The sequence below is a fragment of the Sapajus apella genome, unplaced genomic scaffold (assembly GCF_009761245.1).
Source record: "Sapajus apella isolate SASKATOON/1434 unplaced genomic scaffold, GSC_monkey_1.0 scaffold252, whole genome shotgun sequence".
Taxonomy (NCBI): domain Eukaryota; kingdom Metazoa; phylum Chordata; class Mammalia; order Primates; family Cebidae; genus Sapajus; species Sapajus apella.
The window spans coordinates 14,437-38,692 of record NW_022437192.1 but is presented as its reverse complement, the minus strand read 5'-3'; the positions used below and the strand labels follow the sequence as shown (position 1 = coordinate 38,692).

The 24,256-nt window shown below is 46.5% G+C and overlaps 4 protein-coding genes across 7 annotated transcripts; 2 read left to right on the top strand and 2 right to left on the bottom strand.

Annotated features, from left to right (window-relative positions):
• Positions 1 to 2,187: 2,187 nt before the first annotated feature.
• On the top strand, positions 2,188 to 8,572 carry RNF39 (ring finger protein 39). The gene is given in 5 exon segments (XM_032271846.1): positions 2,188 to 2,476; positions 2,478 to 3,012; positions 4,766 to 4,788; positions 4,999 to 5,090; positions 6,539 to 8,572. Coding segments are annotated over 5 exon segments (1,260 nt in total). The 5' UTR covers positions 2,188 to 2,447; the 3' UTR covers positions 7,120 to 8,572.
• On the bottom strand, positions 7,903 to 11,134 carry PPP1R11 (protein phosphatase 1 regulatory inhibitor subunit 11). Of its 3 annotated transcripts, XM_032271853.1 has the most exons (4): positions 10,743 to 11,134; positions 9,540 to 9,648; positions 9,025 to 9,116; positions 7,903 to 8,815 (listed from the first exon to the last, which is right to left on the bottom strand). In XM_032271853.1, the coding sequence occupies exons 1-4, from the start codon at positions 10,809 to 10,811 to the stop codon at positions 8,621 to 8,623; spliced, it is 465 nt and encodes a 154-aa protein (XP_032127744.1). In that variant the 5' UTR covers positions 10,812 to 11,134; the 3' UTR covers positions 7,903 to 8,620. The 3 variants fall into 3 exon arrangements, with proteins under 3 accessions (XP_032127744.1, XP_032127746.1, XP_032127745.1); XM_032271855.1 differs by having other exon boundaries at positions 7,903 to 9,116; XM_032271854.1 differs by lacking the exon at positions 10,743 to 11,134 and adding an exon at positions 10,532 to 10,704 and having other exon boundaries at positions 7,903 to 9,116.
• Positions 11,135 to 13,293: 2,159 nt separating this feature from the next.
• On the bottom strand, positions 13,294 to 17,029 carry ZNRD1 (zinc ribbon domain containing 1). Of its 2 annotated transcripts, none has more exons than XM_032271856.1 (5): positions 16,887 to 17,029; positions 16,564 to 16,718; positions 16,216 to 16,316; positions 15,900 to 16,009; positions 13,294 to 13,528 (listed from the first exon to the last, which is right to left on the bottom strand). In XM_032271856.1, exons 2-5 carry the CDS (start codon positions 16,697 to 16,699, stop codon positions 13,504 to 13,506), a joined length of 372 nt encoding a protein of 123 aa, XP_032127747.1. In that variant the 5' UTR covers positions 16,700 to 16,718; positions 16,887 to 17,029; the 3' UTR covers positions 13,294 to 13,503. The 2 variants fall into 2 exon arrangements, with proteins under 2 accessions (XP_032127747.1, XP_032127748.1); XM_032271857.1 differs by having other exon boundaries at positions 16,803 to 17,002.
• A 394-nt stretch (positions 17,030 to 17,423) lies between these two features.
• On the top strand, positions 17,424 to 23,044 carry LOC116545270 (putative uncharacterized protein ZNRD1-AS1). The gene is made up of 3 exons (XM_032271859.1): positions 17,424 to 17,511; positions 21,506 to 21,581; positions 21,989 to 23,044. The coding sequence occupies exons 2-3, from the start codon at positions 21,573 to 21,575 to the stop codon at positions 22,742 to 22,744; spliced, it is 765 nt and encodes a 254-aa protein (XP_032127750.1). The 5' UTR covers positions 17,424 to 17,511; positions 21,506 to 21,572; the 3' UTR covers positions 22,745 to 23,044.
• Positions 23,045 to 24,256: the final 1,212 nt, after the last annotated feature.

Genomic DNA, 24,256 nt, shown 5'->3' with positions numbered 1-24,256 from the left:
TTCTAATGTGCAAATGAAGCTGTTAAGCACTGACAAGCTCATGAGGGCCATGGCAAGGCACCTGGGTTGGTGACAATTGAGACTCTTGAGGAGACTCAGAGACATTTCTCCAGTACTTCAAGCCCAGATCCAAAAAGGTCTTGAGAGGCTTTGGAGTCGGGGATAAGCCAGGACAATGAAGTAATCCAAAGGAAAAGAGATAACAGGAGACCCACAAGAAGGTCAAGAGAGGCAGAGAATCCAGAAAATGTGACAAATTGGAAGGTGCAACAAGAGAGTGCGAATAGACACAGAGAGCCAGAGACTGGAGGAGAAAAGGCAAACTTGCCTATTAGTTTCCTAATGATACTGTAACAAATTACCAGAAACATAGGGGCTTGACACAATACACATCTGTTACTTTACTATTCTGTAGTTCAGAGCATGAAATAAGTTTTACTGGGCAAAAATCAAGGTGTCAGCAGTGCTTGGTTCCTTCTGAATGGTCTGCTGGAGACTCCATTCCCTCATCTTTTGCAGCTTCCAGAGGCCACCCACTTCCTTAGCTTATGGCTTCCTGCCTCTGTCTCCAAAGCCAGCCATGTCAGGTCCATCACTTCTCATGCTGCTATCTCTCTGGTTCTCCTCATCAGCCTTGGTCCTCCACTTTTAAGGACAGTTGTTATTACATTGGATCCATGTGGATAATCTGGAATAAACTCCTTACTCTAAACTCAACTGTTTAGCAATCTTAATTCCACCGGCGCCCTTAATTCTCCTTTTCCAAGTAAGGTAACATATTCACAGGTTCCAGGAATTAGGATGCAGACAACTTTGGGGGACCATTATTCCTCTTACAAAATAGATTTCAGTCATAACTGTAGTCTTATGCTTGGGTATCTGTGTGTTTTCTGAGCACTGAGCTGGAAGGCTGTTCCAAGATGAATGTACTTGTATTTGTTTGTGCAGGTTTGTTTATCGGGGTGTCATATTTGAGTGTCTCCCTGATAAGTATGAGGGAGGAAGAAGAGGGGTGCCTGGTGGGGGTGTCTAATGAAGTCCTGCTGCTCCATAAAGACTTACTGCTGTTATACTGTTGTTCTTATTAATAACAAAACTAATGATAGTATCTGCCTCTTTGCCTGTTTCCTTTGAGCATGTCCATCTAATGAGCATGTCCATCTTTGAGCATGTCTGTCTTTGAGCATGTCCATCTGTTCCTAAATAACACTGGACATTTATCCCAGTGATATTTGGTGTGTATGAGGCTATTCATACACAGGATATATATCTGTGGTGTTTGTATTACATGAGTGCTTTCATCTGCAGTTTTATGCACATTTGAGCATTTGGACATTGATGGATGCAGACACATGTTATATAACTGTGGGTGATCATAGTTGTAGACATCTGATGTTTGCTTATGCACAAACCCCATGAGTATCCAGTCAGCTAGATCTGGCACTGAAAGGGTAGAGAAGCTAGGAAGAGACAGGAGCAGAGAGGAAGAGGATAGGTGGGGAGAGGAGCAGGTAAGGCGAAAAAGACAGAGATGGAAGTGAGGAATGAAGGCACAAAGGAACATCAGAAAAAAAATCAGGAAGCAGGAGGGAGTCCCAGGGATCTGCCAGCGAAAAAGGTAGGGTTGAGTCACAGCAAGAGCACAAGTCAGAAGATGACAGGGGTAGGCTCCACTTCTGGTCACTCCCTTGCTATGTGACCTCAGCTATTCCAGCTCCTTGAGCCTCAGTGAACTACCAAAGTGGAAACAGAATACCGGGTACATTCCAAAGAAGGAGGGAAAGATAAAAATGACAATAAAAACACACACAGGGAAAAATAGAGAGAAAGGATCAGAAAGAGAGACCCAGGAAGAAAGTAAGGAGAGCCCCTGGGAGCTGGCCAGACGTAGAGCGGTGAGAGCTCTGCTCTGACTCCGGGGCCAAGTGTGGGCGCCTGCTCCCCACCCCTTACCCTAGAGCTTCAGAGTGCCCTTAAGCCCTTAATAGGTAAGGAAGGAAGACGGAAAGGCGAGAGGCACCGGGAATGACAACCACACATCAACACTCAGAGGCTTGCCAAAGCCACACAAACCAGGATCTGTGCTTCCGGCCCCCAGCTCCCAGAGGTAGGCGTGCCAGCCACCTGGAATGACTCACACCTTGGCAATGTGGGCGCACATGCCAAGAGCGAGCCTGGGCTCCCGGCCCATGCGCGCACCACATGCATAAAGTAAAATTGGGGCTCTTGCGTTGGGGGGTCACAGGGGGCTACCCTCCCCCTACAGGGCTACCCCGTCCCCAGAGCGCCCTCTAGTGGCAGCCTCCTAGGCTCGGGGACCCAGGTGTACTATTCTCCCCTCCCTCCTCCCCCAAACCTTACTCGGGAAGCGGGAGAACCAGATGAGGCGTTGCGCAAGACCTGGTGTTTACCTCCCGCAGGAGCCTCCTCCTTCCCTATAAAGCCTGATGTGGCAGAGAGATTGGCCGAGACTGAGACTGGTTGAGGAGAGAGGCAATCCCAGAAGAGGGTCGGAAAGTGGCAAAAGTTAATGCGGGAGACGGAGAGAAGGGCATCTACACAGCAAGCAGCAGGGGCGGCCCGCCATCTGCGCGCTCGAAGGCGGTCGCGGTGGTCGCGGAAAGGGCGGCGTCCAGATACCGGCTTTCCATGGATGCGCCCGAGCTGGGCCCAGGGCTGGTGGAGCGTCTGGAGCAGCTGGCGACGTGTCCTCTGTGCGGGGGCCCCTTCGAGGACCCGGTGCTACTGGCGTGCGAGCACAGCTTCTGCCGCGCGTGTCTGGCCCGTCGCTGGGGGACCCCGCCGGCGACTGGCACCGAGGCTTCCGCCACCGCCTGTCCCTGCTGCGGCCTGCCGTGTCCCCGCCGCAGCCTGAGGTCTAATGTGCGGCTGGCAGTGGAGGTGCGGATCAGCCGCGAGCTGCGACAGAAGCTAGCTGAGCCTGGGGCCCTCGCGGGGAGACGCCGAGGGGGGCGCATCCCCACCATGGGCTCTCTGGACCCGTACGGAGAGGTGAGGCTGGGCGCGCGTTGCGAGTGCGGAGTTGTTGGTGTAAGGGAGAGGTTCCTGGGTTCCCCCGCAAAGCCGGGAACGGCATCTCCGGAGCCGGAGCCCCTGTGGAAGTTTAGGCAAAGGATGGGGTGGGGAGAGAAAAGCAAAGGATGAGGGGGCGAGGTCTGACCCTGGCTCCTCAAGGTGCGAGGCGCCGGGAAGGACGAAAGAGGAGTTGACACTTGGTTCACAGGGGAGGAGGCTGGATGGATGCCTGAGCCTTGTGAGAGGGGCTGGGGAGAAGAGATTGGGGAGGCAGAGAAGGGGTACTGGATAGAACGCGGAGAGCCCTGGAGTTGCCGCGAAGAGCGCGGGAACTGCAGGAGTTTTGACAGGGCCGCTGCAGGCGCCCGGGAGGAGGAGAGCTGGCGGAGGGGAGGGAGCGGCGGGCGCAACGGGGAGCCGACCCAGGTGAGGGCGAGCGGGGGTCTGGGAGGATGGTGGGCGAGGGCAGAATCTGCTTAGAGGAGGGGGAGCAGGAGGTTGGGCCGGTTGGTGGGTGGCGGAGAAAAAGCTGGAGAGGAGGGGACTGATCAGAGGATGGAGGAAGTGGGGAGCGCAGCGCAGATCCAAAAGCCCCTATAGCGTCGTGGGGGTTGGTCGCGGACTCTGGCTCAGGCTAAGCTGTGTGTTGTTTGTTATTGTTATTTCGGCTCCTCCCAGGGCCCCAGGCAGGAGCGCCGACGGGTGGAGGCGAGGTGCGGGAGAACCGTCCTTGCGGCCTCTGGCTCCTCTCCACATCTCAGTCTGAGCACCCACCTAACCCCGCGCCTCTCCTGCGCCCCGGCTTCTTGGCCACCAACCAACCCCATTCCCTTGCCCGACCCCTGGGCGTCTGAGATTCCTGACTGGCTTCTCCCCAGCAGCCAAGCTGGTCTTGGGTCTTGCTTCTGCCCTTTGAAGTCTTCATAGACCTAATTAGTCTGAGTGTAACTGGCACAATTAGGCAAATTGTTTCTCTCTCCCCCCTCCACCTTACCGGCCTACTCCAGCCATTAGCACTGGACAGTGAAGTGGAGGGGTCTGCATCCCCGTGTTTGGAGGAGAGCATCCCGCGCCCTCTCCTGGCTCCCATAGTACTCTGCAGATCTGCTGGGCTTTTAGGGACACACTCAAGCCCAGCTGCCTCCCTGGCCAGGGTCCAGAGACACAAAGGAAAGGGCCCAATAAATGTCACTGGGCTTTTACTGCAAGAGGGGAAGCAGCTTTATTGTAAGGCTTTTATATACCAACTCTTAGCCCAAGGACTCTGGGTGTGTATTTGGTCTGTGTGACGGAGGGTGGAAGGGACAGATGTTTTTCTGGGATGCAATGGGGAAGACAGATAAGGATGGAGGCACTGAAAGAGACAGAGATGGGACTGAGGAGGCAGCAGAGGAAGGCAAGGGCTCTAGGGATAAGAAACAGGCATGGATGAGGCTGGGAAAGGAGAACTGAGAACTCTTGGGGAGTGGAGATGGGGAAGACAGTGGGGATGGAGTTAGGAGGATGAGGGAAAAGTGATGGGGTGAGAGGAAGGAGGGATCATGAAAGGTGAAGGAGGAGAATGAGAGGTAAAGGAACACAAAGGCTAAGGAGGCGAGATCAGCCTGAAAGGTAAGGAGGGACACTGCCAACTCAGACAGAGCTCACCTGGGGAGGCGGGAAAATAGGAAAGGATGCCCACAGAATGAGGCCCAGAGCTCACATCCATGTTTGTTTCTGCCCATCCTAGGATATGAGGAAGACGTGGAGACGGTGAGTTCTGCTTTTACTGTTCTTTCCTTTTCACTAGCAGCTACCATAGCCATCATGTTTCCACTGGGCCCACATTTTTGTTCCCATTAACAGGCAGGTTTTCTGGGGGTACAGCCTCATCCCTTCTTCCTCCAGAGATTCGAGTGAGGTATGTGTGGGGGCATTAGCATCAGAGGGCTGATTTGCTGACCCTTCCCCTCATCTGTCTAGACTGGAAGTCCCAGCACCCAAGTCACCTAATCCAGAGGATGATCTCCCTGAAGATTACCCAGTGGTCAAAAACATGCTTCATAGACTGACAGGTAAGGAGGGAAGGGAGGGAGGGGAATTGAATGAGAGTCTGCGTTAGATTTTCTCCCTGATAGCCCTAAAAAAGATCAGGTCCTTTTTGATGTCTGCATTAGTTTCCTGGTACTGCTGTAATGAAGTACTAGAAAATAGGTGGCTTAAACCACTGACATTTATCTCAGAGTTCAGGAGGTAGAAGTCTGAAATCAAGGTGTCGGCAGTGTTGGTTCCTTCTGAAGGCCATGAGACAGAATCTGTTCCCTGCCTCTCTCCTCCCCTCTGGTAGCCTCACATGTGCTTTGGGTGACAGGTCTGCACATTCTCTTTTGTATGCATTTGTCTCTGTGCCCAAATTTTCTCTTTTTGTAAGTCAGCAATCTGGATTAGGGGCCATGCTAATGACCCTCATTTTAACTTGATTACCTCTGTAAAGATCCTGTTTCTAAATAAGGTCACATTCTGAGGTTTGTGGGACTTCAACCTATCTTTGTGTGTGTGGGGGGGCGGGGGTTGGGGTGGGCACAGTTCAGCCTATAACAATGTCCATCCTCGATTCCTCATATTCCAGCCATTTTCCCTCTTCCTTTTTCATACAGTCAAACAACAGCTCCCTGAAGGTTAGGTGTGTCCCAGGAAATCTGCTTCCACCACCTCTCATCACTCGTCTCTGGAAAGGGACCCCAGCATCTCCTTGACCCTTCCTTCCTCACTCACTCCCAAGAACAAGGGTGCCCTCCATCCTTCTTTAAAATGCCTAGAGAAGATGGTTCACCCTCTTGGTCATCCATCATCTCACCTAGTCCAGATTGCTTCTGGTACCCCTAATTCAGAAATCTTTCTTCAAAGCACCCCATACATACAAGGTCAATGGTTCTTTCTTTCTGGTCTCTGGCTGTCACCACTTGCTCTCCGCCTCTTCCCCACACCCTCTATAGAAATAGGCCTGTCCACCCCCACCTATTCCGGTGGGTGGGTGGTCTGGTTCCTCAGGATACCTTGGATTCCTCCCTGTGCCCCTCCCTGTCACTTGAGGTTCCAGTATCAGTATGCCTTTCTCTTTAAATGAGCCATGCCCATTTTGCTGACCCAGCTCCCATGCTCCACCCCAGATGCTGCAGATTGAGGTATCAGTCCTCACTCCTCCCTTGAAGTCAGATCAGCCTCACTCTTCCTCCCCCAACCCCACATCCTCTCCTTTGATCTTCCTGATGTGCTCCCCCGGCCTGGGCCGGTATGATCCTTCCCCAAGTTCCGTTCTACAGAAGTGGTGCATCGGAGCAACGTCCGATATTGCCCAGGCCTGCTCTTCATATGCCTTCCTTCTTTTAGGTCCTTTTGGGCTGTTGTGGGGTCACTAGCACTCAGTCTTTTACATGCTCTCCGTCGACTATTCTCCACCCTACCCCACCTGTGGTTTAGAAAACTCTCTCATGAGGTCTTCTCCCTGCCTCCCCCTCTTCAGCCGACCTGACCCTGGACCCTGGGACCGCACACCGTCGCTTGCTCATCTCCGCCGACCGCCGCAGCGTCCAACTGGCTCCACCAGGGACGCCCTCGCCCCCTGATGCCCCCACGCGCTTCGATCAGCTCCCGGCTGTGCTGGGCGCGCAGGGCTTCGGGGCCGGCCGCCACTGCTGGGAAGTGGAGACTGGGGACGCAGCCTCCTGCAGAGACTCTTCTGGGGAGGATGAGGACGACGGGGAGAGCCACTATGCAGTGGGCGCCGCCGGGGAATCCGTGCAACGCAAGGGCCGCGTGAGGCTGTGCCCTTCGGCGGCCGTGTGGGCAGTGGAGGGCCGCGGCGGCCGCCTGTGGGCCCTCACGGCACCCGAGCCCACCCCGCTGGGCAGCGCCGAGTCCCCGCCACGGCGCATTCGCGTGGACTTGGACTGGGAGCGGGGCCGCGTGGCCTTCTACGACGGCCGCTCACTGGACCTGCTTTTCGCCTTCCAGGCGCCCGGTCCCCTTGGGGAGCGCATCTTCCCGCTGTTCTGCACCCGTGACCCTCGTGCCCTACTCCGCATTGTACCAGCGGAAAGCTGAGTCTCGTCTCCAGCTAGAAGTCTGGCCCGGCCACTGGCCCTGTGGCTGCTTCTTTTTGGGCGTAGAATTCCCTTCTCATTTCAGGGAGCTCATTCACACGCCCATTGTAGGAGTACTAATACCAACCCACATTTTTTTCTCCCAAAATAATAAGACCTCAGCTGGCCTCCAGGTTTTCACATCCCTGCTCAAAACCAAATCCATTCCTGCTCCCTGGCTCTCAGGATCTTCTCTCCCCAACAGCTACTACAGTACTTCCTGACTGACTTCCCCCTGCTATACTATTCCAGGCCTGCAGTGGGGAACAGGCCCTCCGCAGCAGTACTGGTAAAGTGACTGCGTTTCCTACACAGAGGCTCTGCTAGTCAAATACTTAACTCCCACTCTTGCCTCTCTTAGCTCCAAAGAAGGGCTCAGGACTTTCCCCACAGATCTAAGGACCGGGCTACCCTGCCTGTCCACTGAGGTTTCTCCTAAAACAAGAGGCTTGACCCTGGTCTGGGCCCTGTGACCCTCTAGGAAGCTTCATAACCCTTTTGGGGGATCAGGGGGTGGGGAGGGACAAGCTAGTTCCCCAACCTCCTGTGACTGCTTTCTATGTTCACAGCCTTTTTTCCATAAGAACTTTCTTGAAACTTCTCTGCACACATACAGAAAGAAACCAAAGGTGCTACTTCCCTTCTCCCCTCCTCAACCTGGGAATACTTCAGACATCCCCAAACTCATCCTGTGTATAGTCTCACGCCCTTCCCCGTATGTATAAATGGGCCCATATTTAACACATTTTGTGATTTTGGGTTATTTATTTTGTGCATCTGTGGCAATAAATGAGATCTCAGTGGTGGTATGGATTTGACTGATCTCTGCAATTGTGTATGGCAAGAAGGACTGGAAAATGAAAACCAGATCCCAGTAAGGGGTAGGGAGGGCCAAGAGAACTGAACATCTGGACTGGTAGAGAAATCAAAGCCTAGGAAGTAAGAGGTAAGAGTGTAGTATAGGGGATATACCCCCATCTCTTTGTTCCCTCCCTTTCCCCCCAGGTCCCTGGGACTATATTGGATTTGTCTCTGAAGGTGAAAAACAAAAGGCTGAGTAGATAGTTGGCTCTAAGTGATCAATCTCAAGCCAGCTTTGTCAGAAATCCTAAATCACAGGAGAAGGGTGGGAAGAAAGGATATGATTATTTCTCTTTCCATTTTCCATTAGAGGTGAGAATGGCAAGGACCTCTCTTCTACCTCCTCTTGAGGGCATGAGGAGGGTTAGCAAAAGGAGAAGGGCTGGGAGCCCTGAGGTCTCCTGTAAGACCTCATATCTCACAGGCGAGAACTAAGAATTGGATTAAATATTTTAGTGGGATAGCTCTAAACCAGGATTAGCAAGCATAGCTAGGGTGCGAATTCCTGGAATCTGACAGGGACCCTGGCAGTGAAAGCTGGGATTGTTGAAAACCCAATTTAAGTGTTCACTACTCAAGTTGAGAGTGTAGGGCCAGGATAACTAGATCCCAGGACAGGCAGTTTGGCAGTGAGAACAGAAGGAAGAGACTGGGACCAGGGTGCCTAGATCCCTCGAGAGAAAAGGGTGAGTATTGGGAGGAAAAATGAGGACTAGGGGAACCCAGGAGCCTGGGTTCTGGAATAGCAGCAACTCAGAATTCCAGGATCTCTGTCCACTCTTCTCTTCCTCTTCCCTCTATCAGGCAGAAGAGAGGGAAGGAAGGGGCTGGAGAAGTAGCCACATGGATACATTCAGGGCCAGACAGACACAGGAATGGTGGGGGAGAGAGGAATTTAGTGCTGCATTGGCCCTGGTGGGGGCTGGGAAGGGTCAGGAGGCTGGGGAGGGGTGGTGGGGGTCGGTCCCAGGGATGCACGACGCCGTCCTTTGCGGTGGCCACGTACACAGTGTGTATGACCACAGCCCTCTTCTTCCTCCTCATCACTTTCCGTGGAGCTCTCACCAAAGGCCCGAGGTTTCTCATAAATACAGCAGCCTGGATTTAGAGGGAGGAGCCCAGTTAAAGAGGAAGGGTAAGATGTATAATCAGTTCCATTTCAACTCAATCTCAGTGAAAATTTCTATTTCCTCCTATCTTCCAGGATCCAGCTCCCCCAGGTCCACCCCTTGGGACTCAGGCCCCAGCCTACTTGTCTTCTTAGAGAACCAAGAAGTCAAAGCCCCACTTCTGCCACCTCTGATACTTCTTGCCGGCAGACCTAGGCAATTCCAATTCTAGCCCTTCCCTACCTCTTTCCCTCAACCCTTAACCTTTTTCCCTGATACCAGAGAACCACCAAAAAAGTGACAGAATTATAAGCATCTTGGGGCTTCTGGAAAGCCAGTGGACACGAGTAGATACAAGATATGCCGAAGGGAGCCAGAACTCCAGGGCTACTGTGGGCCAACAATTACTCACATTTTGATGAGCGGCGGCCCATGTGTTCATTGTCCACAGTGTCACTTGTCCATTCCACCTTTTTCTCTGGCTTCCGTTTCCGAAGTTTGATGGTAAGGCTCCGGTTCTCCTAGAAGGTTAAGGATGGGCATACCTCTCTAGTTCCTTCCTACTGACCTTTCCCACTCCCTCCCTGGGAACTTATTCTCTTTTCTTCTTTAGTTCCATAGACATAGCACCAGAGGAGCTGAGACAAGATAAAACAGAACAGGTCTTTGACCTCAGGGAGTCCCTTGAGGAATAAGTATTATTTCCTGTTCTTATACCACCAGTATAAGAGAATTCAATTCCTAACCTAGGGAAGGTCCCAGCAACTCTTCAAAGGAAAATATAATCCTTGCTGTTTCTCCATCTTCCTCCCCAAATCATCCTTGGTAGTATTAATACATGAAAATTATTTTTCAGTCCCCAACACCTAATCTTTGATTTCCTTTCCTTTTTCCAGATCCTGTATTCTGTTTCCCATTAAAAAAAAAAAAAAAAAAAAAAAAAAGACTCTCATTCTCAAGCTCCAGCCCTCTCTACCTCTTAATCACCTATTCCCTTGCATCCTGGCATCTCTAGTAGTGAGTATTACTAATCTATTAATTACTAAACTCCCTTTAATCCAAGAGTATTAAGCCCAATGCAACCTTCTCCCTTTGAAGGCAACTTAACATGTTTTTGGAAAAATGTTTCTTTTTTCTCCATTTACATCTTTGCTCTCTGATTTCTCAAAATTCCTGTTTTCATCTCCTTTTCTTGTTTCCTCATTCCTGTCACTTCCTTTTACATTCATCCATTCAACAAATATTTATGATAAGTATTGATAAGTTGGCCTCCAACCATGTTATCTTACACTACCTTTGATTTCCTCCCAACATCTTCCTGGCTCCTTAACCCTCAATTTCCCATTCGTTCATTATTTATACACATGACCACCCATGCAGCATACATCCATATCCTAACTGTACCTCCCTATTACATGTCTCTTGACCAGCCTCCTGCACCACCTCTGCCACTCCAAACAGCTCCAATACCTTCCGATTCTCCCAGCCCCAGATATCCAACCATACACCTCCCATATCCCCAGGCCCAGCTCCTCCAGCAACTCTTCTCATCCCTGTCCCCTCCCTCCCAGTATCTCCCAGACCCCTAAACAGCACCGCCCCCCGCCTTTCTCACGGGCTCGGTTGTCACGGTAACCGTTGTCTCAGTGACGGTCTCGCTCAGCCCAGCCCCTGCCTCGGCCATGGCTAAGGCTCAGAAGAGGGATGAGAGGAGGAAGGAGGATGAGACACCCTTCCCTTTTTCTGTCTCTGAGGTCTAAGAGAAGCGGTATCGGATTCAGAGTGGTAGCCAGGAGCCTCCACCTTCTTTTTTCCCCCTCCTCCTGGGCCTCCGCTTCTCCACCCCTCGGGATAGCCTGGCCAACTCCACTTCCGGCTCTCTGCTTCCGGGTGTGACGCATTCTGCAGTCCTCCTTTTTCCCTTCCCCGGCACCAAATGCGTCAAAGCGCAGGCGTCGCTGGATTAGTTCCGCCGTAACGTGACACCGCGCAGGCGCTGCAAGAAAGAGAAACAAATTTGGCGGAAGGGGTATCACTGCGGGTGTGGAGGGCGGAGCGAGAGTCAACGGCAGCTGGCGCTCGCACAGCCTAGAGGAAGCAGGAGAGGCGCTCAGATGGGTACAGCCGGGCCAGAAGCTGCATAGTGGGTGTGACGAGGGCGGGGTGTGTGCACCAAGCTGAGTCCCGCCGCAGTCCATTTATCCTGTCTGGGTGAGTGGACGGGCGAGGAAACTTGAGGAGCAATATAGACCCTATCGTGGCCTATTTCTCTTTCCTTGTTGTTTCGTCTGGGTTTCTCTAATGAAAAGGGAACTTGGGAGCAGTTGGAAACACACTTAAGACTCAAGCGATGTGGGTCCTAGCCCTCGCCCTGTGCCTGTAGGTGTTTGAGCAGGGCAGTTTAGTGCACGTTCAATGTGTTTTTTTTTTTTTTTTTTTTTCCAGTCACTGTGCTACGCCTTGAAGATGCAGGCGCGTAAGACGCTCAGACCCTGACTTTGAGCTCCCAGTCTAGTAGGAAAGATAGGCAAGCTGAAAACTGACAAAAATATGAAGTATTGGGGCATTAACAAATGCCAAGTCTGATCTGTAAATCTGAATTTAGTTACTGCCAACATGCTCATTCTCTCTGGGGTGATGAGTAGGATGAAGCAGAGAAATGGTCATAAATTACAGTATAGACCATTTTATAAAGATATATGCACATTTCTTAAGAGGGCAAAAGAAAGTGGTAAAACAAGAACCAGGAAGGCAGACAAGTAGGTTTTAGAGAGCAGATTACAAAGTTGTAGATGTGTGCACTACAGGAAATGGAGTTTTGTACTGCTTGGATCTGAGGGACTGCCAGATGAGGCTTGACAGGTAGGCAGTGGTTGTATGCAAGGACCTGAATACTTTGCTAAGAAACTTGGGCTTAATCCAGTCAGTGTTATGGGCCAGAGAAAGGCTTAAAGTAGGGTAGAAACGTGAATAGGTTTGTTTCAGATTTCAGGAGTGGGTCAGGAAAGTCAACTGCTGCAACAGTTCAAATGTACAGTGGGAAAGACTGCCCTGCCCATTCTCCAGGTTGCTGTCAAACAAGATAGCTATGTTTGAGAGCTCTGAATATATATAAAGGGCCACACAATTATGTGGTAATTATTACTGTAACCCCTTGGTCGCCATTTAAGCCCAAGAATGCAGAACCTGAGTATGTATTTGTTCCCCTTGAAAGTTTTTGGTCCAAACAGAAAACAGCAAGACAGTTTAGCATATCTAGTATAGTCCATTAAGAAAAACCAAACACATATATAGCACCACACATATATAGAGCCACATATATATGTATAAGCACAGATACACTGTATAATTTGGTTATCTCTGTGGAGTAGGATTGCTTGTGACTTTACTTTTTTCTATCTTACTATATAAGAATCTATTATACAGTTGATCCTTGAACAACGTGGGGATAAGGGGTGCTCACCGTTTGAACAGCTGAAAATCCGTATATAACTTTGACTCCCCCAAAACTTAACTACTGTTGACTGGATGCCTTACCAATAACATAAACGGTTGATTAACATGTTTTGTATAGCATTATATACTGCAATCTTACAGCCAAGTAAGCTAGAGAAAACATTATTAAGAAGATCATAAGGAAAAGAAAATATATTTACTATTCACTAAGTAGAAGTGGATCACATTTTCATGTTGAGTAGGCTGAGGAGGAGGAAAAGGAGGGCTTAAATGTGCTGCTATCTTATGGGTATCAGAGGTGGAAGAAAATCCACATAAGTAGACTCAAGTAGTTCAAACCCATGTTGTTCAAGAGTCAACTGTATATTGTATTTATCTCAATAGTAACAAAATATCCACCTATAGTGATCACTTAGTGGTATTACTGGTATCAGATTTTTTGTTGTCCAAATTTATATGCTGAAGAGATCTGGTTAAAATTTCTGTGAAATGTCTCACTACCCAAATTCCTAGTTTTTCTTACCCTAAATTCAGGAACCAAATAGATTTAAGTAGAGTGGCAATACTTATAATTGCTTTTTGTTTACATTAGCCTCATTTCTGACTCTACTTTTTTGTCCTTATTTTTCCCCCTTTTCATTTTCCTGTGTCTCTGTAAACTCATTTAAATTCCTTTTGAAATAAGGTAGATTATAAGTAACATACATATGTCAGGGTCTTATGGAAAAATATAACTTTAATAAGGAAATTCAACTAAAGGCAAGAGTACTCTGGGAACAATGATAATCCCCACATGATGATCTGATTCTCTTCTGGGGGCAAAACATTGCAACCAGACGGGATGGATAAGGCATTGAAGAACCCAGAATCCTTCACTTTCCAAAAGGAGGGAGGGACTGTTGAGTTGCCCACAAAAAAGGTCAAGAGTCTTCCTTCTCCTGGAACCTATGAGGAAAGAAAGGACTTGTTATATTCACCCAAAGAAGAGTTTCTAGTAGCATAAGATAAGATATGCAATTAAATAATCAAGGAAGGACTTTTATTTACGACATCATTGAGGACTAGCTCCCTTAAATAATTCTCCAATTCCAAGACAACTAAAAATGCTGGGATTAAAAATATATCCAATGAATTATAACCTCAAAGCAAAGGTTTCTTAGGACACAAAAAGCACTAGCTGTAAAAGAAAATAAAAAGGGATAAGCTGGACCTCATAAAAACTTAAAACTTCTGCTCATATAAAGATGGTTAAGAAAATAAATAGGGAAGCCACTGTCTGGGGGGAAAAAAATATTTTTTCTTTTTTTTTTTTTGGTAAAATGACAACCAGTGATAGGAAAAAATACTTTTTTTTTTTTTTTTTGAGACAGAGTTTTGCTCTTGTTACCCAGGCTGGAATGCAATGGTGCGATCTCAGCTCACCGCAACCCCTGCCTCCTGGGTTCAAGCAATTCTCCTGCCTCAGCCTCCTGAGTAGCTGGGACTACAGGTGCACGCCACCATGCCCAGCTAATTTTTGTATTTTTAGTAGAGATGGGGTTTCACCTTGTTGACCAGGATGGTCTCGATCTCTTGACCTTGTGATCCACCCGCCTCGGCCTCCCAAAGTGCTGGGATTATAGGCGTGAGCCACCGTGCCCAGCCGGAAAAAATACTCTTAAAAGATATATCTGACTATGAATATTTTTAATCCATTGATGAGATGGTGAGAAAGTAAAGGCAAAATTCACACTGGTAAAAGTTATGCAAAACCAGAAATCCAGACAGTGAAAACTGAAGTCTCAATGAAACGTGACACTATGGTGCCCTTGATACTGTTATGACAGTCACTGAAAGCATAGGAAATGAGGGACAAAATGTATAAGGTCTGACAGGAGATTCCCTGCATAAATTTAGGAGCTGCAAAGAGCTGCCCTTTTTTGTAAAAGTGAACAAAAAAAGAAAAAAAATTCAACTCTATAGAAGGGGAATTTGTCTCAGTAGGCAGAAGGAGAGAAAACTCTCCCTGATAATTTCTAACTATAAGCTGACCCTTACATGGATTTGCAGCTCATATTCATACTATCTGTCTGCTCCAAAAAACATGAAGCCAAGAATTTATTTAAAGTAATTCCAGCTTGATAGTGCTTCAAGGAAAAGAAATGCAAATGCTGAGAATACAGCACTCACTCAAGGTCTCAAAGAATTCCTACAGTTCAAGTTCTAAAAAACTCAAGTTTATAGACAAAATCACAAAACAGAGAAAAAAGGCACCATGAGAGAGCAGAAACAAAAGACAGCAGCATCAGAAGACAAAATCCATGGATTTTATGAGACATAGAATATTATAACCATATTTAATATTTTAAATATATAAAGAATAATAAAAGAACAATTTAAAATATGATTAAGGAACTGAGAATTATTTAAAAATTGAGGAGATTTGAAAAGTAATTAAATAGAACTCAAAGTAATAATAAAAAATGATATTTGAAATAAACTGAAGACAGAGTTAGTGACATGGGAGAGGGACCTGAAGAAATTACCCACAAGGTGGCATAAAGAGAAAAGCAATTGAAAATATGAAAAGAGGGTGAGAGAAATGGAGGACAAAAGAGACACCTCTCTTCTAGTAACTAATTAGAGGTCCAGAATGTGAGGACTGAGAACATGGGGGAAAGGCAATATTAAATGAGATGATGGCTGACAATTTTCCAAGGCTGATGAAAAAAAAAAATTCACTCTCAGTTTCAGAAAGTGCAACAAATCCCAAACAGAATAATAAAAAAAAAAATCACATTTTGATACACTATAGTGACTGAAGGACACCAAAGATGACGTCTTAAAAGAATTCAGAAAGCCCATGTTCCCTAAATCATGCGTGACTAATTCTCTCCAATGTAAAGCTATCTTGACTACAGTTGAAGACTGCAGTATAAGATGCTGACCACTAAACAATACCTGCTTCTTATGTTTTTTGTTTGTTTGTTTTTTGATTTCCTTTTATATATCCTAAAAGTAGGTCAGGCGAGGTAGCTCATGCCTGTAATCCCAGCCCTTTGGGAGGCTGAGGTGGGTGGATCGCTTGAGCTCAGGAGTTCAAGACCAGCCTGGGAAACATAGAGAAACCCCATCTCTACTAAAAAAAAAAAAAAAAAAAAAAAAAAAGTTAAAAAAGTGTAATTTAAAAAATAAAAAACGCCCACAAATCTCCCTGTTACCAGAATTGCACAGAAATGGGACAAAAGGAAACAGCGGTTTAGAACAACAACAACAGAATCACTGATTTGTTTAGTTAGCAAACAGACTGAGCAGAGGGAGAGGAAGGGATGCCCACTTGCAGTTGGTACAGGTGTAGAAGACAGTTTGCCCCTCATCTGCTGAACGCATCTGTCTGGTGTGGTATGCCATTCCTTCATGACCACATCGAGAGCAGCGCCTGTCAACCTGGGAAGAAACTGGTGGGTTACGGAGGCCTGGTCATATCCCCTTACTTCCCACAGGAATCAGGCGATCACTCCTCTCAAACATCAATGCTTTACATCTCTTTTCCCTCTTGGAATTGGGCACACAACTTTCCAGATCTCTGCAATCACTTCCCCGTTTCTTTCCTACCCACCTTATGGAGCCAGTCCTTGAGCTCATTAACTTACCACAGGTCCCTGGAACTCAGGCCCTTCCTCCACCGACATAGGCATGGCTGTCCCCAGCTGGTGGAACACAACTGAAGTCTTCACAACCTTCCCCTCAAAGTCTGCACAGACAAGTAAGAGCTGGTTATGGAGACAACCAGAGGGAGCTGACACCGGAAACCTCCCCTCTCCCCTGGCTGGTTAGGCCAGGAAGCCCTATATCCTTTCCTTCATTTTTCATCTCTAGACCAAACGTACAATTGCCAGATCTCCTGCTCTAGGGTCCCCTCCCGAACCCAACCGATCTTGAGGTCCCCAAGTTTCCGACCCTGGGCCCTCCGCCAGGACCACTGCGTACAAGCCTCTCACCCCGAACGTTGATGTTGAAGCCACAGCGGGTACAGGTAACCGTATCCTGAGCCCCCGGCAGAGGCAGGACCGAGCCGCACTCCGAACAGAAATCCAAGTCCGACTGAAAGCTGGAGCAAGTGCTGGCAAGGTCCATGACGCACGTGCGGTCAGGTCTGAGGAGGGAGTTAGAAGTTATATTAACAAAAAGAGAGAGGAATCCCCCCAACACAGAGGTCAGAACTATTCTGTCCCAGTACCTGGGGGTATATTACCCGAGCTCTCCTCCCATGCACGCCTCCTGCCTCTGCGACCAGGGAGCTGAAACGCCCGGAATGGCTTACCAGCTAGCGTCGGGTACTAAAGGACTTGGAACCCTTTCCTGGGGCCGGCGAGAGGAGCGAGCCAACTCCGTGGGCTAGAGCGGCAGCTCTGCGCCCGCGGCTGAGCAGCGAGCTAGAGCCGGCTAGAGTGTCACGCATTCGGGCTGACGATTGGTTGTGACGTCATAATTAATTGCGAACCGTTTCTCGGGAGCCTTAGAGATGGAGCCCAACCTCTCCGAAGGGTGTTTGCGGTACGAGTTTCACCCTAGTGCTGAGACGTTGAGCACAAAACTGGTAGCCAATGATGCGCTTCCAGCCAATTTTCCCATCAGCACCCAATCCTGGGATATTTATTCTTTGTCTCACATCCTACAGAAACCGAGTCCCGGGGGATATCCCCCTGAAAACCGTATTTTGCCGTAAATCATATTTAAAAATACTGATTTCTTTGGATTAGAGAACTACAACTACCCTGATCCTGAGCCGGTATTTCCCTTTTGCGGCTGCAGAGTAGTTAAAAAGAAAGCTAAGTGTTCTGGGACGTAAAGTTTTAGCGTTCCTTGGGTCCTGCCGGCGAGCGTGGGCTTTCTGCAGAGCGCAACCAAGCTCGTGTGCTTTGGGAACAGTTCGCCTCTTATAAGGGGTAAGTCGGATTCTTGAGGGACAGCAAGTGTTGAGGGTGGAGTCAGGAGGTATCGGGTCCAGCCCTACAGGGTTCTGTGAGCCCCTCTCTGTTGGTGTGGAAACAAGAAACCAGAAATAAAAGACACAAGACACAGAAAGTTTGGGCTGGATGGCGGGGTGGGGGGTGGGGCGTTCACTGCCATCCAGATCGCAGAGTCGGGCAGTGGCCCCGTCCGTATCTGCACATTCTGACTTTTGTTGTGTACAAAGCTGGGGACAGGGTAAGTAGGTGTGGTATTGGTGGTTGGTGGTCAGCGACCGGGGGAAGTGTAGATGGGGCATAGCAGTGATAGGGTGAAGTACATCACATATCATACAGGTAGGGACCCACAAATTTCTAGGAGCCGGGATTAGGCAAGGAGCCTAATGCGTCAGCACTTTTCCATACTTGTTAAGAAAGAACAGACATTAAGATTTATATTCCTTTTTTTTTTTTTTAAGACGGTCTTTCACCATGTGGTCAGGCTGGTCTTGAACTCCCGACCTCAGGTGATCCGCCCACCTTGGCCTCCAAAGTGCTTGGATTACAGGCGTGAGCCACCACGCCCGGCCAAGATTTGTGTTACTCTTACTGATTATCTCTTCTAAGAAAATAGAAACCTGGTGCAGAAGTAGAACATGAAAGTGGACATGGAATGTGACCACTGAAGCACAGCATCACATAGAGACAAATAAGCCCCCGGATGTCTGTGGGTCTACCTGACAGCTGTCAGGCCTACCGCAAGAGCTTGGAGGAGCGGAGTTTTCTCTTAACTCCTCCGGGGAATGAGACGTCTCAGCCATCTTTGGATGCCACCTTCCCTAGCTGGCTAAACAGCGGGCATTTTCTCAGTACCAACACTGTAGCACAGCCGAGGCAGCCCTAGTAGCCCTCATGTGGGCGTAGCGGGGCTGTAGAACATCTTGCCTTAGGGTCATTTCCCTCACAATGTCACCCCAGGTTCTCACTTCCGGACCTGAGACCTGAGAGGCATTAGTAAAAGAATTAAGATCACCTATGAATAAGATCACCTGTGAATAATTAAGATTACCTAGGAATAACTAAGGTCACCTATAAATAATTACTGTGGTTATATCTCTAGTTATTTTCTTCTTTATTATTTATATGGAAATAGGCTGAGGCTTCTGACTCCTGCCTTGGCCCCTATGGGGTCTAGTCCCAGTGGATGAAAGGAAGCAGGGATGAAGTGGGACACTTGAGAAGGGGCTCAGGACTTTGGGGGTGGTGGAGCAGAAAAGCTTGGGACTTCCCCTCCTTGGACTCCTGCTGGATAAATGAGGCTAGCAGTAGTCCAGGGAGCTCATTAAATAGGATTTCATAAGACTTAGGTCGAGTTTGGCTTTTAGTTGTGCCTGCCGCCTATCGAACTCTTAAATCATTATTGTCATCCGTTAAGTGGACAGTTGACATTTCTCTGATCTTTTATAAAACATGAGAAAATCTTGCTATTTTCATTAATCTTTAACTTATATTCTAACTAGAAACTTTCCCTGAAGGGGCAGCTTGTAGTTGTTTCCTAGTTTCCTTCTAGGCCTCCCATCATCACCCACTCTGATAGCTGTACTAAGGTCTTTCATTTAAAAGTTCTGGAGCCATCACTATTTTCTCCTGTGAAGGACAGAAGCTGTAGTCTTTCATTGGAAGAGGCCCCCATCTGCCTTTCTCTGTAATAACGGAAAGAACACCATAGTGAAAGGGTTAAAACTCAACAAACTGCTGAAGAGTGACAAGGCCTATCACTTAACTGTGAAATTGCTTGTTATTTTGTCCGTCTTACAAAGGGAGATGTGCTGTTGAGCTGATTGTCATAGGCAGTTTTTATTCTCACTTATCTGTGTGTCTGCCTCCTTTGACAATGGAACTTGAAATTAGCCTTCCACCCTTCTCAGTTTTCTATTTTTAATTTGAAAAACAGCCAACATCCCCTGTGAATTTCAGTAAAGGAACACAGCATTAAAAGGCATATCCTTTTTCCAACAAAAGCTCACAATCTATTCAATAAAGTGTTTATTGAGCAACTATTCCAGGTTTTGAGCTGAGGCTGCAAAGCTGAAATCTGTGTTCTCTGACATCAATGAACATGAAATGAGTAATTAGAAAACAATAAACGTGTGCTAGTAGGTACAAAATGTGAGAGCCCGGAACATGCATATAAAGGAAACATGTCTGTAAACTTCAAGGAGGACTGGGAAATGATTTAATAAAAAGATAGATACAATGTTATGGCAAATATTTAAAAAGATGTTCAGATATTATGTGTCAAGGATCATCAGAAATCAACAAATCATTAATTTTGAGAACTTGGGATCACAGACTCTAATGTTAAGTACTGTGCTAGAAGCCATGTACAGAGAAGTAAAAGTAAGAAGATCACACTTTTTAAATCCCAAAATAAGCTTACATAGGCAAATAAGAATGTTCCTAAGAGGTCAGTGAGACCAAATATTTGATATCAGGTCCTTTCCAATAATATAGAGGCATCATAATTGTAGATACAGATTACAGTTTTCACTCCTTATGAGCCTAAATTTCAGCATCAAAATGTTAAAAGTGATATATGAATACAGATATCACAGTGTAAGTCATGGTAAATTTTCAAATGAGTTGTAGAAATAAAATATATCAAGTGTTTAGAGGAAGGGAAAATCACAGTGACGGGGTAGACCAGAAAGACTATAGTCAGGAGCTTGACCTGTGAAGGACAGATAGACAGAATTAATTGAGAACTTACCAAGCTCTTTACATTGAATTCATATTTGTTCTTTATAACCCTGAGAGGCAGATTTTTGTCTTACATATCCATTTTATAGATGAGAAAGCTGACAGAATTTACTTGCCCTGAGTCCCATACCTAGGAAGTGGTGGAATTAGGATTCAGATCTAGCCCTGTCAGACTCTAAAGCCCATCCTTTGAACTGTAAATGGTATAAAAGGCACAGAGAGGAAATGCCAGACATCCTTAGTGACTTAAATATGACCTCACAGTACGCTCAGGTTAGACCAGGGATGACACATAAAAGTTGATAGTTTTCATTTGTGTTGCTATCAGCCTCCTCTACAAATAAACCCAGAGTAACCACAAATTCCCATCCTGAGGAGTCCAACAGGGAACAGTTTTATGATGGATTTAGGGTAAAGGATGATTGACATTGGAAGGCAGGCAAGCAGAGGGCCGGGCAATTAAATAACAACAGAATTTCAGTCTGGGGACAGTGGCTCACGCCTGTAATCCTAGCACTTTGGGAGGCTGAGGCAGGTGGATTGCCTGAGCCCAGGAGTTAGAGACCAGCTTGGGCAACATGGGGAAACCCCATCTCTACTAAAATACAAAAAAAATTAGCTGGGTGTGGTGGTGTGCACCTGTAATTCCAGTTACTTGGGAGGTTGAGGCAGGAGAATTTCTTGAACCCGGGAGGTGGAGGTTGCCATGAGCCAAGATGGCGCCACTGCACTCCAGCCTGGGCAACAGAGCGAGACTGTCTCAAAAAAAAAAAGCACAATTTCAGAACAAAAGATTAGAGGGCAGAAATGCTGTATGTGCTGATATAGGCAGAGAGGGCTCAGATCAAGAAACTACAGAAAGAGAAAACTAGAAACCTAGAATCCTCTAGAAAACTAGGACCTAGAATCATCTCAGAACACAGAGGAGGCTTGAGGACTGAGCAGTCTGACACAGATGTACTTGGATAACACCTCACCAAGGAGCGTGTCTCTTCTCATTCACAATCCCTAATACAAGATTCACAGTGGTTCACGCTGAGTCCACAGGAAAAGTATCCTTGTTCATATGAAAGGAGAGATCCTCTTATTAGAAGAGCATTCATTATTTTCCACCACAGGAATGCACTGGTTTCCCATGGGGGAAATGGGAAATGCTCTAGTCCTGCCTATTAGTAGCTTTGTTCTGATACCTCCTACATTTTAATTTACCTTTGTTTTTTTTATCTTCCAGATTGGCCTGGGCTACTTCATCTAAAGATCCTAGGATTGCTGCAGGTCAGCAGTCTCCACTGGAGAAAATGATCTTGGTAAGTAAACTATCTTCATATCATACAGTTTAGAACTACACAGAGGAGGAATCTTAGGTTTAAAATCCTTCTGCCCAAGTGACACATTCTGGTAGTATGTCTACACTGGCAAATGTTTCCCAGCTATAACCATAGCTGTGAAATAAAGAATCATTTTGAAAACTTCCAACACCATGCATTTTTAAAACTAGTTATTGATTTGTGGTAGTGAATACTTCATACTTTCAGAGCTCACAGGCTAACCTGGGAGTGATGGGAATAAAAATAATAATTATTAAGCTAAAGTAAATAAAAAAGCATCTAGCTTTTCCTGGTGTCAGTAGGGAGGGTGGGCTCGGATCTTGTTTAAATGTGTTCTCAAAGGAAAAAGATGATCACTTTATAAATTCCTGACTTCACTTTGACAGAATCTGGGTGGTGTGCATACAACAGCAGCAAGACGGTTGATAACTCAGAAATATCAAGATGAGTATGAAATACTCTGTAGGGAGCAAGCTCTTTCTCTTGACTACTGGCTTGCCAAAGCAGAGTCTTTTTATCATAAAAGAATACTGGAAATGATGAAAGAAGAGACCGGCAATGAAATCAAGAAAAAAATGAAGGGGAAAACAACCCAAAGCACAGAAGGACTAAAACAGTACTGTTTGGTACCTGAGAGAGAGATGAAACACATAGAAAGGCACATACATTGTACAGGACAGGCTAGAAAATCTAAGAACAAATCATTTAGACAAGTACTACAACTCCCCAGTGAAACAAAATTACCAAAAATTATGCCAGAAGGGCATGGCATCCAGAATGCACAGAGAAGAAAGCAGGTAAATGAGAGGGAACAGATGCAAATTAAGGATCACCAGGAACGTATGATTCGAGGGAGAGCACTTACAGAGCAAAGACTCAAGGAAAGAATCTTGAGAAGAAGCCAGAGCCAACTACCTACATATGAGAAGCATGAGAGAGTAAAGAAAGAGGTAAAGGAGTTGGAAAGAGTTATTGCGTATCCTCTTTTTCAGCCATGCAGTAGAAGTCGGATTAAGGTGAATATTCTTATGGAAAAGTCTCAGGATGGAGAGAAAGTGAATACAATTTTGAAACCATATCAAAGAGAATTCTTGACCATGCCACCCTTTTTAAGAAGTCAAATGGGAAAAATAAGAGATTAAAGTTTCAATGCTGTTATGATAAAATTATCTCTCTTATGTGAACCTTTTTTTTTTTTTTTTTTTTTTTTTTTTTTTAATGCTCATTCTTATTTCTTCCTGGGGTTCAGTGGATATTCCCGTTTGTATCAGATATATAAGATAGTTCTGGACTTGAAAATTAGCTTAACTATTTTTAGTTGATTTGCATTTGTTCAAGTTGCATATCCTTTCTAATGTTCAGCACCCCCCCCTTTTATTTATTTATTTATTTATTTTTGAGATGGAGTCTCACTGTGTCACCCAGGCTGGAGTGCAGTGGTGTGATCTCAGCTCACTGCAACCTCTACCTCCCAGTTTCAATGGATTCTCCTGCCTCAGGTTCCCGAGTAGCTGGGATTACAGGCATATGCCACCACGCCAGGCTAATTTTTGTATTTTTAGTAAAGATGGGGTTTCACCATGTTGGCCAAGCTGGTCTCAAACTCCTGACCTCAGGTGATCCACCCACATTGGCCTCCCAAAGTGCTGGGATTACAGGCATGAGCCACAGTGCCCAGCCTCAGTGTCCTCATCTTTAAAGTGGCAATAGTAATATTTGCTAGCATTTTGGAAGGACTATTGTTTTTGTGAAGTGTAGGTATATATTAGTTGTTTCATAACTGTTAGTATCCCCAGTTGGGAAGACTGGGGTTGGGCGATGATGGTGAATAAAGAGCTGTTCTAAACTGCTTCTTTTATTCTCCCTGCTCCCCAGCCCTCCAAGGGTTATTTTGATGAGTTTGCTATTGTTTACTATATTGTCTTTAATATCATACCTTCATCAGAGAACTACTGGCCAGGTCCTAAAAATGTAACTTGCCCCGTACAATTTATTTGTATGAGAAACTTAGAGAGCCTCCTACAGGCTTCCTCGTAGGTGTTGTATTAGTTACTGAAGGTGAATAAAGAGAGAAGTCTCTGCCCTTGACTAGTTTTCAACTAATGGCATAGATCACTCTACAAACATAATGTAGTAAAGGTTGCAATAGAAAGGTACAGGGTGCTGTACAAAGGACGGATTCTAACCTGGCTCAGGTGAGCAAGGTGAAAAGGAGAAAGGTTAGAGAAGGGAGTGTAACAGTCTCTCATGTTCCTTCCAGCTCTTTTTGTTACTTTCTATCACCCACTTAAGCAAGACCTTCCTAATGTTTGGATCCACTCAGGGGTAATCAAACTTAGCCTTTCTCAAACTCGGGCCTTCAGCACTCATTGATAAATCAGAAAGGAAATTTATAAATTTAAGTGAGAATTACACTTGTAAAACGAATGAAATTTATGTTTTCTAATCAGTTATTCTCTTCCAACATACCAGAAAGTTGGAAAAGCAGGAATCCGGAGTTGGTAAGCAGAGATGCAAATAAATGGAAATGGATGTCATCAGGAACATTATGCTTAAGTTGTGATAATTCTGATGTCCACCTTGCTTTACTAGCAGAACACCTTTTACCCTGGATATTGTGAGGTCAGCCACTGTTCAATAGAACTTTCAGTTAT

What these genes read in the sequence shown, in the direction of transcription:
- PPP1R11 (XM_032271853.1), bottom strand. Translation starts at nt 10,811, where the DNA reads ATGGCCGAGGCAGGGGCTGGGCTGAGCGAGACCGTCACTGAGACAACG. An exon ending in TTACCGTGACAACCGAGCCC is followed by an intron (nt 9,649 to 10,742) that starts GTGAGAAAGGCG and finishes TTAACCTTCTAG; the next exon opens with GAGAACCGGAGCCTTACCAT. An exon ending in GGGCCGCCGCTCATCAAAAT is followed by an intron (nt 9,117 to 9,539) that starts GTGAGTAATTGT and finishes CTCTAAATCCAG; the next exon opens with GCTGCTGTATTTATGAGAAA.
- ZNRD1 (XM_032271856.1), bottom strand. Translation starts at nt 16,699, where the DNA reads ATGGACCTTGCCAGCACTTGCTCCAGCTTTCAGTCGGACTTGGATTTC. An exon ending in CTGAGTTCCAGGGACCTGTG is followed by an intron (nt 16,010 to 16,215) that starts GTAAGTTAATGA and finishes GTTTCTTCCCAG; the next exon opens with GTTGACAGGCGCTGCTCTCG. An exon ending in TACACCTGTACCAACTGCAA is followed by an intron (nt 13,529 to 15,899) that starts GTGGGCATCCCT and finishes CTTTCCTCATAG; the next exon opens with GTTCCAGGAGAAGGAAGACT.